Here is a 14,304-nt window from a genome sequence, read left to right on the forward strand (position 1 = left end):
GGGGCGTGGTCAGCAAAACCCCCTGTGCGTGGGACACAGATTGGTCAGTAAACCTTGGCGGAGCGGTGGAGACACGGGAGACGGAGGCAGTGTGGCAGGCAGAGGTCTTGCACCCGCTGGTTCACTCTGGGGAGGGGGCTTTTACCAGCAACGAAGCCAGCATAACGGAAGCCTGTATGCAAACAGCGACTCCACGCGTGTCTCTCGCCTCTCCCAACCCCACTGGAACGGACTGGAGACCCAGGCGTAAACACAGTGGCCGGTGCCGTGCCGAGTGACAGCCGCTGCTGGCCGTGCCGACGCCAGCAGCCCATATCAGAGTGCGGCTCAAGTCTCGGCTGCTTGGGCCCTGCAGTCACGTGGGAGACCAGCATGGCGCTCCAGGCTCCTGGCTCCGGCCTGGCTCAGCCCTGGCTGCTGCAGCCATTTGGGGAGGGAACAGGCGGATGTAAGATGTGTCTCTTCCTGTCTGGAACTCTGCCTTTCACATAAATCCGTAAATAAATCAACCTTTAAACATTGTAGACATGCAACGTTTTTACAAGAAGTGCTTTGTGACCTTGGTTAGGAGAAAACTTCTTGCGTATGACACCAAACGGTTGCTTGAAACGTTGAAAGAAATTGATAAACACGACTTGACCAAGATCAAACGCTTTCGCTGTCTGGAAGGCAGAGAAAATGCAAGGCCCGCAGACCAGGAAAACGCCGCGCAGACACAACAGAGGGCTTGAGGGGCGCCCTCCGCTCTGCCCGAAAGCCGGCAGAAGGGCTGGGCACTCCTAGCCCAGGACGCTGGGGCGCAGCAGGCTCGCAGGAAATGCGCACGTGACCACGGGATGCATTTTTTACACTAAGCTGAGCGTCTTAACTCGGTTTTTTCCCCTCTTGTTTTAAACATCTGTCTGAGAGGCAAAGACACAGCAAGCGAGGACGAGGACGAGCGCTCCCATCCACCAGTTCACTCCCCACCAAGGCCAAGCCGGGGTCCCCCACGTGGGTGGCAGGGATCCAGGTACCGGAGTCACCCCTGCTGACCCCCACCCCAGGTCCGCGTGGGCAGGAAGCTGGACCCGGGCGTTTTGCTATGAGTCAGCAGCACCTCCATCGGGGCCAGTCACCTGCCTCTCAGAGAGAGCAAGAGGGAGGGAGAGAAAGAGGGAGGGGGAGGGGGGAGGGAGAGAGGGAAAGAGAGACCTTCCGTTCTCCGGTTCACTCCCCAGATGGCCCCAGCTGGGAGCCCAGGCTGCATCAGTGGGGAGCTGGATCGGAAGCCGTGGCACTTGGACCCCGGCACTGCCATGTGGGACGTGGGCACGCCAGCAGCATCCTGACCCCTGGTGCGCAGGCTATGGCCGAGCAAGGCTCTGGGAGGTGGCTGAGGGACCGGGCGCCTGTGCTGCGTGCGAATGGGGGGTGCAGTTGCCGGCCGCAAGTCTGACGCCTTCTTACCAGGGTGAAGACAAAGCACATCACTGCGTGTTCTAGGTAGTTCTAGATCGTTCTGGATGTCTCCCCAGTAGCACAAGGGGTATCCAAGCATGGGTAGGGGTGGGGCCTGCTGTGTGGCTTGAGTGGCAGGTGTGGGAGTTGGGGGACCATGCTGGGGGCACGAGGCTCCGTCTGAGCAGGGCTCTCCGTGCCCATCTTGGCTGCTCTGCTCACCAGGCCTCGTGCGGTCAGCTACCCGTGACCCTGTCCACATGGCTCCCGTCTGAACCTCAGGTCCTCTCAGCTGATGGGCTGATGGACACGGGCAAAGGCCCTCTCCTAGAGGACTCCTCCAGCGGCTGAGAGGCGAGCAGGCCGGGCCAGGCCACAGCCGGCGGCCACAGAGGGGTGGCGTGGCGGCTGGGCCTGTGGGTCCCAATCTGCGCCCATCAAAACAAACCCACAAACTCACTCCTGCCCCTCGGGGCAGCTGGGGGGCAGGCCCCATTGGCCTTGCTGCAGCTGGGGACCGCAGCTGCCGGGGTCAGCTGACCTCACCAGGGCGGCCCGGCCCCCGTCAACACAGAGCAGCCCCTCAACGTGGTAGCAGGGGTGGGGCTGGGAGGAGGGAAGAGAGGAAGGCTGCATGGGGCCAGGGTGGGAGGAGGCCTGGAGCTGGGTGGTGCCACTGCCCTGCCCCGGAGACGTCACCAGAGGCCGGGACCCAGGCAGTGGGACAGCAGCCGCTCCCACCCTCCCCTCCTTAGTCCCTGCTCCCAGGGGCCATGCTCTGACCACACATGTACACACACATGCACCTGGACCTCACACATCCACACACACACCCATACGTGCATGCACACACGCAGGCACCTGGACACACACACCCGGACTCACACAATCCACACGCATGTCCAGACTCACTGTGCATACGCATGCCCACACGCGTGCTCACTCACACCCGGACTCACACAATCCACACGCGTGTCCAGACTCACTGTGCACACGCACGCCCACACACGTGCTCACTCACACCCGGACTCACAACCCACCTGCACTCATGTGTACATGCACGCCCACACGCGTGCTCACTCACACCTGGACTCACACAATCCACACGCGTGTCCAGACTCACTGTGCACACGCACGCCCACACACGTGCTCACTCACACCCGGACTCACAACCCACCTGCACTCATGTGTACACGCACGCCCACACGCGTGCTCACTCACACCCCTGCACTGAAACACCCCTGAACCCATGCAGTTCAATGCCCAGAGTCTACCCGTGTGAGGAGGGTGGGGATTTCATCCAGTCCCGGAGCCTGCAGGGGTCTGGGAAGAGACTGGACGGGACTAAGTCATCAGGGAGGAGCCCCGTGGTCACTCCTGGAGCCTTTAGAAGGAGAGGAGGGGCCACGCAGAGAGGTCCAGACACGTGTGGTTCCTGGCTTGCCACGTAAGGCTCTGCGCCACCCTGGGACTCCGCCAACAAGAGGTGGTCCCTGGACTGTGCACCCCAGAAATAGGAGCTGCACAGACCCCGAATTCTGCGACCACGACGGTGAACTGAGGGATAGGTGCCCCCACCCCTCACACACAGGGCGCTGGGCCCAGGCTCCCGCTGGCCCCTGCACGCGGCTCACCGGTTAATCTCAGACTTGCAGACCAGCTCGAAGCTGTACTCCTTGGCCCGCGTGGGCTGGAAGGTGACCTCCAGCTGCATGGTCTCCAGGGGCAGGATTGTCCCGAACCCATCGTTGGGCTGGATGTCCACAAACTGGCAACAGACATGCAGCCGGGCCCAGGGTCACAGGGGCTGCGCACGGGGCGTGCAAGTGGACATGGGGCGGCCTGGGGGCTGGCGGGCTTCAGGGACCACTCAGAGAAAGTTCTGGAAGGCAGGCAGTGGAGTCAGGAGCCCTGTGGGTGCACTGGACCGAAGAGACAAAGGGAGAGAGGCAGGGCCAGGGGCGTGGGGCTGAGGAGCGGCACCCGCTGGGAGGCGGCAGGAGGGGGCCTGGATGTGGGTGTGCAGGGCAGTCTGGAGCTGGAGCAGTGGCTGCTGCGTCCGTCCCCGCCCCCACCAGCCGTGTCCCCTGTGTCCTCGGGGCCTGGCCACGGGATACCTTGGGGAGTCCGACGAAGCCGAACTCCTGGGGCAGCAGCGAGTGGTTGAAGAGGTCAATCTCGGCCCTGACGGCCTCGTAGATGGTGCAGTGGCCAAAGTCCAGCTGGGAGGGGGTCATCTCCAGGTCCGAGGTGGTGACCACGGCGTGGACGGTGAAGCCCACTGGCTTGACCTGAGGCACAAAGGGCAAGCGTGTGCTCCCAGCCCCCCACTGCCCTACACAAAGGTCCCGGACACCAGGGCGGGAGTGTGGGGGCTGCCCTGCCACCAACAGCCATGTCCAGAACGCACGTCTCAGAGAGCCCACGTCCCTGCAGCAGTCACGCTGCGCGTGCACCCATGTGCCAGTGAGGGGAACTCCGTGGGCACACACGTGTAATGTGTAAGCACGCGTGTCTTTGTGTGCATGGCATATGGTGCATGGGGCACACTGTGTATGTGTGCGTGGGTTTGGGTGACTGGGACACAAGCCGGGCCGGCCCAGTGCAGGACCCAGAGACCCAGAGCAGCCTCCCCTCCTCCCCACCATGGAGGGGCTGTGCGGGCAGGAGGGATCTCTGCCCGTCGGGCCAGCAGGCACCCCCAGAGGGCACAGGGCTCGACCTCCTGGAGAAGCCCTGTGTCCTGCACCCCCGGGCGCGTTCCCTGCACAGACCTGGTCAGCCACCCATATGGTCATCGGGGCCTCCAGGACGCGGCTCTCGGGGTCGAAATACTTGTGTGCATCCTCTGGAAGGGAGTGCCTGAAAGGAGGGTGCGAGCCACGCTCACCCACGGGGCGCTGACGGCCAGAGCCACGCTCACCCACGGGGCGCTGACGGCCAGAGCCACGCTCACCCACGGGGCGCTGACGGCCAGAGCCACGCTCACCCACGCGGCGCTGACGGCCAGAGCCCCGTGGGGCCCAGCTGACGGCCGAGGGACACTCAGCAGTCGTTTCTGAAGACGTGCAGTGAACTCCATAACCATGTTTCAGATAACACAGAGGGAAACGAATCCCTGAGTATCCCCTTGAGGTGCAGAACCATGTAACAAACAGTTTGTTCTTCAGACAGAAAAACCCCGGCATCAGAGATGCCAGGGAGGAGTCGAGGCAGGGAGGAGTTGGCGGCCCGGCCGGGGGGCGGGGTCAGAGCACCGAGCTGCTCTGGTTCCAGCAGGTCCCCCAGCTGCGCCCAGCCCCGCCCCTGGGTCCCAGCTCCCGGGCCAAGCCCCATCCCTGTCCCTGTCCCTGGCTGGGGGCAGCAGTGGCCAACAACCGCAGGGGGGTGAAGGGCGGGGGGGCGGGGGCTGGGACCCCCACATCCTCCTCACGTACCCTGGGAGGCAGCGGTGACGGCTCAAGTGCTTGGCTCCCGCCACCCAGCAGGAGACCAGGATGGAGCCCCCGGCTCCTGGCTTTGGCCTGGTGCAGAACCCCGGGGACACTGCCCGCCACGTCCCAGCAAAGCCAGGGCCAGTGGTCTCTTAGCCCGGCACGGGACATCCTTGGTGACCTGGGGGAGTCGGGGGCAGTGTGTGTGGGTGCGTGGCCTAGGATGAAGCGGCTGGCACCAGGGCACCATGGGGCCCCCAGCTCTCCTGGGATCGAAGGGCAGGACCTTGAGCTGTAGGTGCATGGCCCGGGGTACTGTGGAGCCCCCCAGCTCTCCTGGGATTGAAGGGCAGGACCTTGAGCTGTAGGTGCATGGCCCGGGGCACTGTGGAGCCCCCCAGCCCTCCTGGGATCGAAGGGCAGGAACTTGAGCTATGGGTGCATGGCCCAGGGCACTGTGGGGTCCCTCAGCTCTCCTGGGCTCACTGGGCACAGAGCTTGATCTATGGGTGCGTGGCCTGGAGGTGCCGTGGGGCTCCCCCCAGCCCTCTTGGGCTCTCCAGGACAGGAACTTGAGCTGTGGGTGCGTGGCCTGGGGTGCCGTGGGGCTCCCCCCCAGCCCTCCTGGGATCGAAGGGCAGGACCTTGAGCTGTGGGTGCGTGGCCCGGGACTGCTCACCGGGGCAGGAACTTGAGCTGCACGGTGTAGGAGGAGAGGGCCTGGATGTAGCCCGTCTCGGGAAGCAGCTCCATGTGGCCCCGCAGCTCTGGGCACACTTCAAACTTCAGACGCAGGGCGGCCTTCGACCTGGCAGGGCGTGGGCACTGGTCAGGCACTCACAGCACCGGCTGTGAGGTCCTAATCTGAGGATTGGTCGGGCTTTCCACACCGGCCCGTGCTGCCCACTGGGCCTCAGGGTATGAGGGATTGCCCTCCTGCCAGGGCTCGGTCCTGCCCAGTCCCGGGGGCCACTTTCCGTGTCCCTGCCACACAAGCTCAGGGAGCGCGGGAGGCCTGGACAGCCTGGCCTTGGTCAGTGACGGCAGCCCCCACAGGCCATGGCCTCCGTCAGGCTCACCGGGCCTTCCTCTCCCAACGTGAGCCTCCCGTGGCCCGGCTGACCTTAGGGGGGCCAGCGCCCACTCAGCTCTGGGCAGTCAGCCTCTGCCCACTGCTCTTGCTCCCCTTCCTTATCCTGGGGCCAAAGGGGAAAGGCGGCCTCAAAGGGCAGCTGTCCCTGGGCTGCCGGGAGGCACAGCCATGGCTCCGTGGTCTTCTAGAACCTTCTGGCACCTCCTTCAAGTCCTTTGATGGTCCTTGAGTGTCTGGAGTCTGGCCAGGGTCTGCTACCCAGGGTCCCTCACGCCCACCCGGCCCCCAGAGCCGAGTCTGCGGTGGCTCAGACACAGGGGGTGAGGCCGTGCCCAGGGCGCGGGAAGCGGCCGAGAGTCCAGGGCCGTCCAGGCACAAGGACCGAGAGGGCGCCAACGCGGAGCCTCCGCTCGCTCTTGTTCTTGCTCGTGGGCTGGATGACGCCAGAGCTGCGGTGGCCCCGTCTGCCCACCAGGTCTGCGCGTCCTCCTCCCTGCAGGCGAGGCCCCGGCCCTGGGCTCTTCGTCAGTCAACACCTGTGCTCCAGCCATGCCTGCAGAACCCACATGGAACAGGCGGCTGAGGTTCCATTTGAAAAGTCCCGGAACAAGTCTGTGTTGTCACGTGTGCCCAGTGCAGAGCTGGTGGCGAGGCCGCCCACGTTCTCACGGACACGCTGGTCAGGGCAGAGACGCGCCCGGGGCCCCAGTGCCCCTTCCACGGACCATCCAGACCCTGGGGAGTTGACTTCCACCCAGGTCCCGAGGAGCAGGGCCTCCGAGCCGGCAGCTCCCGCCTGTGGCCTGTGCCATTTCTACAAACCCTTTAGGCTCCAGCCCTGGGAGCCCCCTGCTCTGCTCACTGACTGTCCTTTGGGGACATGTTTTGTCCTGTGCGTCTCCTGTGCCTGCCAGGGACTATGGGGGGCTTCGGGCTCGCCCGGCACCTGGGCAGCAGCAGCTGAGCGCCTGCTGGCTCCCACACACAGATCTATTCCTGCAGGGTTCAGAGGTCAGAGTCCAGAGTGAACGTAGAGGGCTGAGGTCCAGCAATGGGCAGGGCCGGCTCCTTTCTCGCCACTTCCAGCTTGGGGCAGGGCAGCACTCCCTGGCTGGGGCCCCCTCCCCTGTCTCCCGCTCTGGGACCCCCACACGTGCAGGCGGGGGGCCTCACCGTGTGTGCACAAGGATGGAGTCCTGGTAGAGACGGCCATACGTGCAGATCTTCAGGTCCACGCTGGGCTTCGGCACCCAGACGGGCACGTCCATGGCAACACCGACGACTCTGAAATACAACTGCGCCGCCGGGCACGCTCAGCAACGCGGCCCGCCCCGGCAAGGCCGCCGTGGCCGACACGGACCCGCGGGGGAGCTCACGGCCGGCCTGACCTGGGAAGGCCCCGGCCCAGAAAGCCTTTCTTTCTCTCTTTCCAAACACCTGTTTGTTCAAAAACCAGAGCAACAGAGAAAGACCGGCCACGGTCCACTCCCCAGATGGCTGCAACAGCCAGGGCTGGGCCAGGCCGGAGCCAGAAGTGGAATCTCAATCAGGGGCCCAGCGCGGGTGGCAGGGACCCTGCGGGTCTGCGGGTGCGGGGTGGGCGTGGGCGCCGGGCTGCACTGTGGAGCATCGCGGGCACCAGGACGACGCCTGTGCTGTCCTTGGTAACGGTTCCCGGGTCAGAACCTCGAAAGCCCCTCCCTGCCTGCGGGAAAACTGCAGAGCCCAGGCCCCTGGCGGCCGGGTGGGCGGGGCCGTGGGGGGCGGGACTGGCGGGCTGGCTGATTCTCATCCACGGTGCCGCCCAGTCAGGGAACTTCTCAGCATGGCAAAGGGCGTGAGAGCCGTGGCCCACGGCGTGCGGGCAGGGTCAGCAGGAACTGAAGGGTCAGCGTAGGAGACCCACGTGGCGCTCTGGGCCCCGGCTCTGGCCTGGCCCAGCGCTGGCGTTGCAGGCTTCTGGGCAGTGAACCGGTGGAGGGAAGATCTCTGTCTTTCCGACAACAAAATAAGAAAATAAACAAAACCTCAAGGGGGGGGGGCAGGGCGGAGCACGCCTGGTCCCGAGGAAGGCGTGCTCGTGCCGGGCCGGCACCAGACACCGCAGGGCTCGGCGGTGGGAGGCGCTGACAGGGCCGGGGGGCCGGGGACACGGAGGTGCAGTGATCCAGCTAACGGCTGCATCACAATTTAACTCAACAAACGCGTGAAGACGCTGGCAGGAAATGAATGACAACTTTGGCCTCTGAGAAACCAAGAAAGCTATTTCCAGTGATTCAGAGCAAAGCTCTGTGACTGCACACGCGTGTGCACCTGAGCACATACCTGTATGTGTGTGCTTACGTGTGCAGTGATGTGCTAAGCATGTGTGCCGCCAAGCAACCTTGCACACACACACACACGCAGAGCATGGCGGGGACCCGCACACAGGGCGATGGCACCAAGACTCACCGTCGGGCACTGTGGGTTCTTAAACACCACCTTGAACCTGGCTTGGACCTCTCCCGGGATGACAGGCCTGAAGGTGACCGGCACCTTGACCGAGCAGAAGGGCCCGATCTCGCCCTCTGTCTCCTGGGTGGGAAGACGGGCACCTGCAGTCAGCCGGCCACAGTCTCAATGAGGCGCCTCCCACTGACCCTCAGGATGGCCACGGCCCTGCAGGGCTGAGTGGTGGCCTCACGTGGGCTCCGGTGCTGAGTCTGGCCCTGCCAGGGAGGACTTAGCGCTGTGTGGTCCCAGTGTGAGCCCCGCCCCAATTCCCCCCACCCTCAAGGGCACACAGGACCCTGTGCTCAGCTTAGGGGGTGGCCTGGTGCCACCGAGACCACATGGTGCCTGGAGGGTGCAAGTCGCGGTGGGGGACACAGCACAGCCTGGCTGTGGTCACTTGGAGGAGCCCCTGAGAGTGGGGCTGTGGGTCACGGGAGCAGCTAGGGCTGGAGGGGCTATGAGCGGGGCGGGCAGGCAACCTCCCCCAGCGAGATCTCCATCTGTCCCTCGCTGGGAGGCATCGTCATCACCACAGGGACCACAAGCACTTCCTCTGGTTCTGGAAGACAAGGGGCGTCTGGACGTGAGGGGCTGGGCCCGCCCGGGGCTGCCTGGGACGCAGCCACCCAAGCCCACAGAGGCAGGCTGTCCCTCCCTGCGGCCCACCTGGGGCGCGGGGGCTGCAGGAGCAGGACCCTGAGGTGCTGCGAGAAGGGCTGACGGGCAGGGGTGCGGCCTGCAGGGGGCACCAGTGCGCAGGTGGAGCCGCCTGTTCTCGGGACAGGTGTTAGGGGCTGGGGTGGGGAGGGCCCCTAAGTTCTGACTGCTTCTTTTTATGTTTTATTTATTTGAAAGTCAGAGTTACAGAGAGGAAGAGAGAGAGGAAGAGACAGAGATATTTTCCATCTGCTGGTTCTCTCCCCAAATGGCTGCAAGGACCAGGGCTGGCCAGGCTGAAGCCAGGAGCGTCCTCTGGGTTTCCCAGGTGGTGCAGGGGGCCAAGCACTTGGGCCATCTTCCGATGCTTTCCCAGCAGCATTAGCAAGGAGCTGGGTGGGAAGTGGAGCAGCTGAGTCTTGAGCCAGTGCCCACGTGGGCTGCCGGCTCCACTGGCAGAGGCTTAACCTGGGCCCAGGCCATGGCGCCGACCCCGAGGTCACTTGTCACTGGCTTTGCAGTTCGAAGGCACAAGCAAAGGTCAGAGGCCTCCTCCCCTGGTTTCTGCCCCTCGGCCACACTGAGTCAGAGCCGCTGGACCTCGGTGGCCAGGCGAGGCCTCTGGGGAGAGCCTCGCGTGCTTGTGGAGTCCTGGACACCATGTCTGGATGGCACAGCTCTCCAGGGGCCAAGCCATGACCTCCCGGGCCATCGTTCCTGACCGCTGCTGACCTGGGCAGGGACAAGCAGGGCAGGGCTGGCTTCCGGCTCTCTGGGCCTTCAAGTCCGTGGCCGCTGCAGAAGTAACCATGATGACAGCTGGGCCAGTGGCTTCCGCCTGGGCGAGTCCTGGCACCGGGCTGGCTGGCACCAGGAAGTGTGCTTTACCCTGCGTCCGTGTGACCTGTGCCCCCGGCCAGCTCCTGCCTTCTGCGTGGGCGTGGTCCACCTGGCACAAGTCCTCAGCGGCTGCGCTGTTCCCCCGCCTCTTTCTGCTTCAGCCGCTCTTCACAAGGTTAATCCACGCTTTAGCTCATTAAGATTTCATTTTTAATTGCCATATTCTTATTCCAGAAGTTTTCCCCCCAATGATTTATTTATTTATTTGAAAGCCAGAGTTACACACACACAGAGAAGGAGAGGCAGAGAGAGAGAGAGAGAGAGAGAGAGAGAGAGAGAGAGAGGTCTTCCATCTGCTGGTTCTCTCCCCAAATGGCTGCAATGGTCAGAGCTGAGCCAACCCGAAGCCAGGAGCCAGGAGCTTCTTCCAGGTCTCCCACGCGGGTACTTGGGCCATCTTCCACTGCTTTCCCAGGCCATAGCAGAGAGCTGGATGGGAAGTGGAGCAGCCGGGACTCAAATTGGAGCCCATATGGGATGTCGGCACTGCAGGTGGTGGCTTTACCTGCTATGTCACAGCACCGGCCCTTGAAGTTTTTGTTTTATTTACTTGGAAGGCACAGTGACAGAGAGAGAGGGAGAGACAGATAGTCCATCTGGGGGTTCGCTCCCCCAAAACCTGCAACAGCCAGGGCTGGGCCAAGTGGAAGCTGGGAGCCAGGAGCTCCATCGGCGTCTCCCTCGTGGGTGCAGGGGCCCAGGCACTTGAGCCACTGGGGCTGCCTCCCATGGAGGCATCTGCAGGAAGCTGGGTGGGGGGGGGGCTGGGCCGGGGGTGAGGGCATCTCAAGCTGGACTTTAGCCGCTGCAGCAAACGCATCCCTCCCCCGCCTCCGCTGCGTGACCGCGTCGACTGTGTTGTCCAGATCCGGTCTGTTTTGGGGGAATCAGTATCTTAGCAACATCTCCAGCTCACAAATGCCACGCAGCTCCTCAGTCCCTAGGTCTCTGAATTTGCTCATAGCTTTCAGGAAACAAACCCTGATTGTTTTCTACCGGCCCTGGAAGTCCACATTTCTTATCTGAGTGCTGCGATAGCTGGTCTGTGTCTAGGGGCTGGCTCCTGCTCCATGCTCGCGTGCAGAGACGGGCTTGGTTCTATGTGATGGTGACGGCGTGTCCCCGGCCTCTGCCAGTCACAGAAGGCGGATCCAGTCCGACTCAGGTCCTCCCGGTGCCTGCTCTCAGCTCTTCCGACAGCGCGCCCTTTGGGTGCCGTTCGCAGGCCAGGGTGCCCCCCAGCGCCTGCTCGGAGAACCGGCTCATTACACAGGAAATTCCAAAGGCTGCAGCCGGGAGACGAAGGGGAAGGGGGGGCAGGCGCTGACCCCAGGGACTGCCATGGGCTCCACTGTCCAGAAGCCTCTGAGTCCTGTGCTTTCGTGACCGCTGACAAACGAGGGGTGGGGGAGAGAGAGGGAGAGAGAGGGAGAGAGAGAGGGAGAGAGAGAGAGAGAGAGGGAGAGAGAGAAAGGGAGGGAGAGAAGGAGAGAGGGAGTGAGAGAGAGATGGAGAGAGGAAGGGAGGGAGAGAGGGAGGGAGGGAGAGAGAGGGAGAGAGGGAGGGAGGGAGGGAGGGAGAGAGAGAGGGAGGGAGGGAGGGAGAGGGAGAGAGGGAGGGAGGGAGAGAGGGAGCGAGGGAGAGCGAGGGAGAGAGAGAGAGCACACTCCTATCCCTGCTTCACTCCTCAGGCTGGGGCCCGGGGCTCCATCCTGGTCTCCCATGAGGCTGGCAAGAATCCAAGCACTTGAGCCGTCACCCTGCCTCCCAGGGGACGAGCGTTCGGGCTGCACACACGAGGCCTGGACTGCAGGAAAACACCCAGGCTGCCAGTTCCATCCACCCCCGTGCCCCAGGTCTGCACCAGACGCGGGCAGCAATGGCCAGGACGGTCCCTCTGGCCGGTGACGGCCTGGCTGGCCGTGGGAAGCGGTGTGCCCTGGGGTAAGGCCGCTTCAAAGATGGGGACTTTCTAGTTAGCAGAGGGGAGAGAGAAAGGAAAATGGCCAGGACGTAAAATGTTAACGGGAGACGCAAAGGCGTGCAGAGCACGACACAGCGCGGCCTGGACTGCGCCCGCGGTGACTGACGAAGCTGGTGCCCCGACCGGATTAACAGCCCAGCCAGGGGAGGGCCTTCCGCTCGGCAAACCGGAGATGTGGCTGGGGACACTCGGGGGCCCTCGCTGAATGGGAGCCAAGCTGTGCTCCGACTGCAGGGCCCAGGGCTGCACAGACGTCACGGCCCCCGCGTGGCTCCGTGGACTCCACGCCACACCAGTGTCACTCACGCTCGGGTTCCTTGGAGAAATCAAGGAAGGGTTCCAAAATTCATACAAAAAGCAAAGGACCTGAACTGGGCCAGCAAGCATCCGAAAGAGAACCGGGGCGAGGACCCACATCCTGCCTCGGGCCCTGCTCGAAGGCCACGGTCAGCAGGAGAGACACGTGGGTCCGTGGGGCAGACAGCAGGCCAGGCCAGCAAAGCATCCGAAAGAGAACCGGGGCGAGGACCCACACCCTGCCTCGGGCCCTGCTCGAAGGCCAGCAGGAGAGACACGTGGGTCCGTGGGGCAGACAGCAGGCCAGGCCAGCAGGACACCCGTGCTCAGAGCAGCAAATCCATCTGCGGAAAGGCCACGTCTCGTCAGCACGGCTGCCGGACAAGGGCGCCCGGAAATCAGGGGCAGGTCACGGAAAGGAGTGGCTGGTAAACCGGCAGACACCAAAACCCAGAACCCTGCTTTAGAAGAGACGCGCCATGGCCTTGGAGGCCACACCGGCAGCCTCCCCAGGGGGCAGAGGCCCGGCCTGGCACTGGACGCAGCCCCCGGGGGAGCCAGGCGCAGGCGGCAGCCCTGAGGAACCCGCCAGTCACCAAGGAGCTGACCGAGAGGGGAGCCGGCTCATGCCGGGCAGCCCGGGAAGGGCAGCACCCATCCGCGCCAGCGCCCCGACCTGGAGGCGGACACCCGGCCGCGGCCCGTGGGGACTCACACACCCCAGGACCCCCAGAGCGGGCGCAGAGCACAGCGTGGGGGCGCTGCAGGGGGCGGCGTGAGCGGGGCTGGCTTCCCTGCCTTCCCTCGGAGAGCCTGTGCCCTCACAGACGCCCGGAAAACCTGCACTCGGCATGGCCTGGGCCAAGGCAGCGCTGCCCCCGCAGCCCCTCACCTCAGGCAGGCAGGGCCCTGGTGCCCCCAGCCCCATGTCCACGGCCGGCCTTCCTTTGTCTCCCGTTGGTTTCAACGTGAGCACAATTCCTGCCCACTCCATGCCCTGTGCTCCTCCCTGTCACTCAAGACCAAGGCCCGGGAATCCTTGTACCTGAAGTCCTCCCCAGCACCACCTGGGCCCTGGGGCGTAGGATCCTCAGCCCCGGAACCCCACCGCCTCCCCAGGACCCCACTGCCCGTGCCCGCCTCCTCTTGGCCTGTCCATCAGCCCACCGGTGCCAAGTCCCCGGCTGACTCCTGAGCACAGCAGGAAGGCGCGGCGGCGGGGGCGCCAGCCCACCCCAGGGCCGCCGCCCAAGGCCTCACCCTGCAGCTTCTCCGACCCCTTCCGGCTCTGGGTGTCCAGCGGAGAGGACTCATGGCCGTCCAGCTGCGGCTCAGAGAGACTGCTGACCGCCTTCTCGTAAATGCTTTTATCTTCGAACGTGCAGAGGCTGCTCTGAAAGTCAGAGCTCGGCTGTTCTCGCCAGACCCCGCCCCCTCCCAGACGCCCCTGCTGCCCAGGGCAGGGCGGGGTGGGGCCACGCGGAGATGCAGACAAGGCTCACTCCTGAGCCCCCGCTGTCTGGGCTGGGCTGGCGCCTCCTGTGTCCCTGGGGACCTCCTGCCGGAGCCCTGGCCCCCTCCTGAGCTGGCCTCCTTCCTCCGGCCCCCCCGCCTGCCCAGGCAGCCAGCGAGAGCTCCACACGGAGCCCCAGCCAAAGCCGGAGCCGTGCGGCTGACGCGAGGCTGGCCTCGCCCCTTCCTCTCCCAGACCCGTGTGGCCACGTGGTGCGGCACTCAGAGGAAAGGCAGGGTCCCTGCCCTTCGCTGAACAGAACCACGGGGACCCACGCAGAGCCCGCCAAGGTGAGAAGCACCCAGCACACACCACACACAGGGCACACGCCCAGGAACATGCTCAGGCACACGTGCAGGACACACGCTCAGGGCACACACTCAGGCACACACTCAGGGCACACACTCAGGCACACACAGGGCACACACAGGGCACACACTCAGGCACACGCTCAGGGCACACACTCAGGCACACACAGGGCACACACTCAGGC

General features: G+C 64.4%; 1 protein-coding gene across 1 annotated transcript in view; it reads right to left on the reverse strand.

The window, feature by feature from the left end:
* Positions 1–14,304, reverse strand: part of CFAP74 (cilia and flagella associated protein 74) — a 48,397-nt gene that overhangs the window by 9,134 nt on the left and 24,959 nt on the right. The window contains 8 exon segments of the mRNA XM_062193255.1: positions 3,075–3,208; positions 3,558–3,731; positions 4,215–4,302; positions 5,554–5,682; positions 7,141–7,262; positions 8,419–8,538; positions 8,937–9,019; positions 13,559–13,691. Coding sequence (XP_062049239.1) covers positions 3,075–3,208; positions 3,558–3,731; positions 4,215–4,302; positions 5,554–5,682; positions 7,141–7,262; positions 8,419–8,538; positions 8,937–9,019; positions 13,559–13,691 — 983 coding nt within the window.

The sequence above is a fragment of the Lepus europaeus genome, chromosome 5 (genome assembly GCF_033115175.1).
Source record: "Lepus europaeus isolate LE1 chromosome 5, mLepTim1.pri, whole genome shotgun sequence".
NCBI lineage: Eukaryota > Metazoa > Chordata > Mammalia > Lagomorpha > Leporidae > Lepus > Lepus europaeus.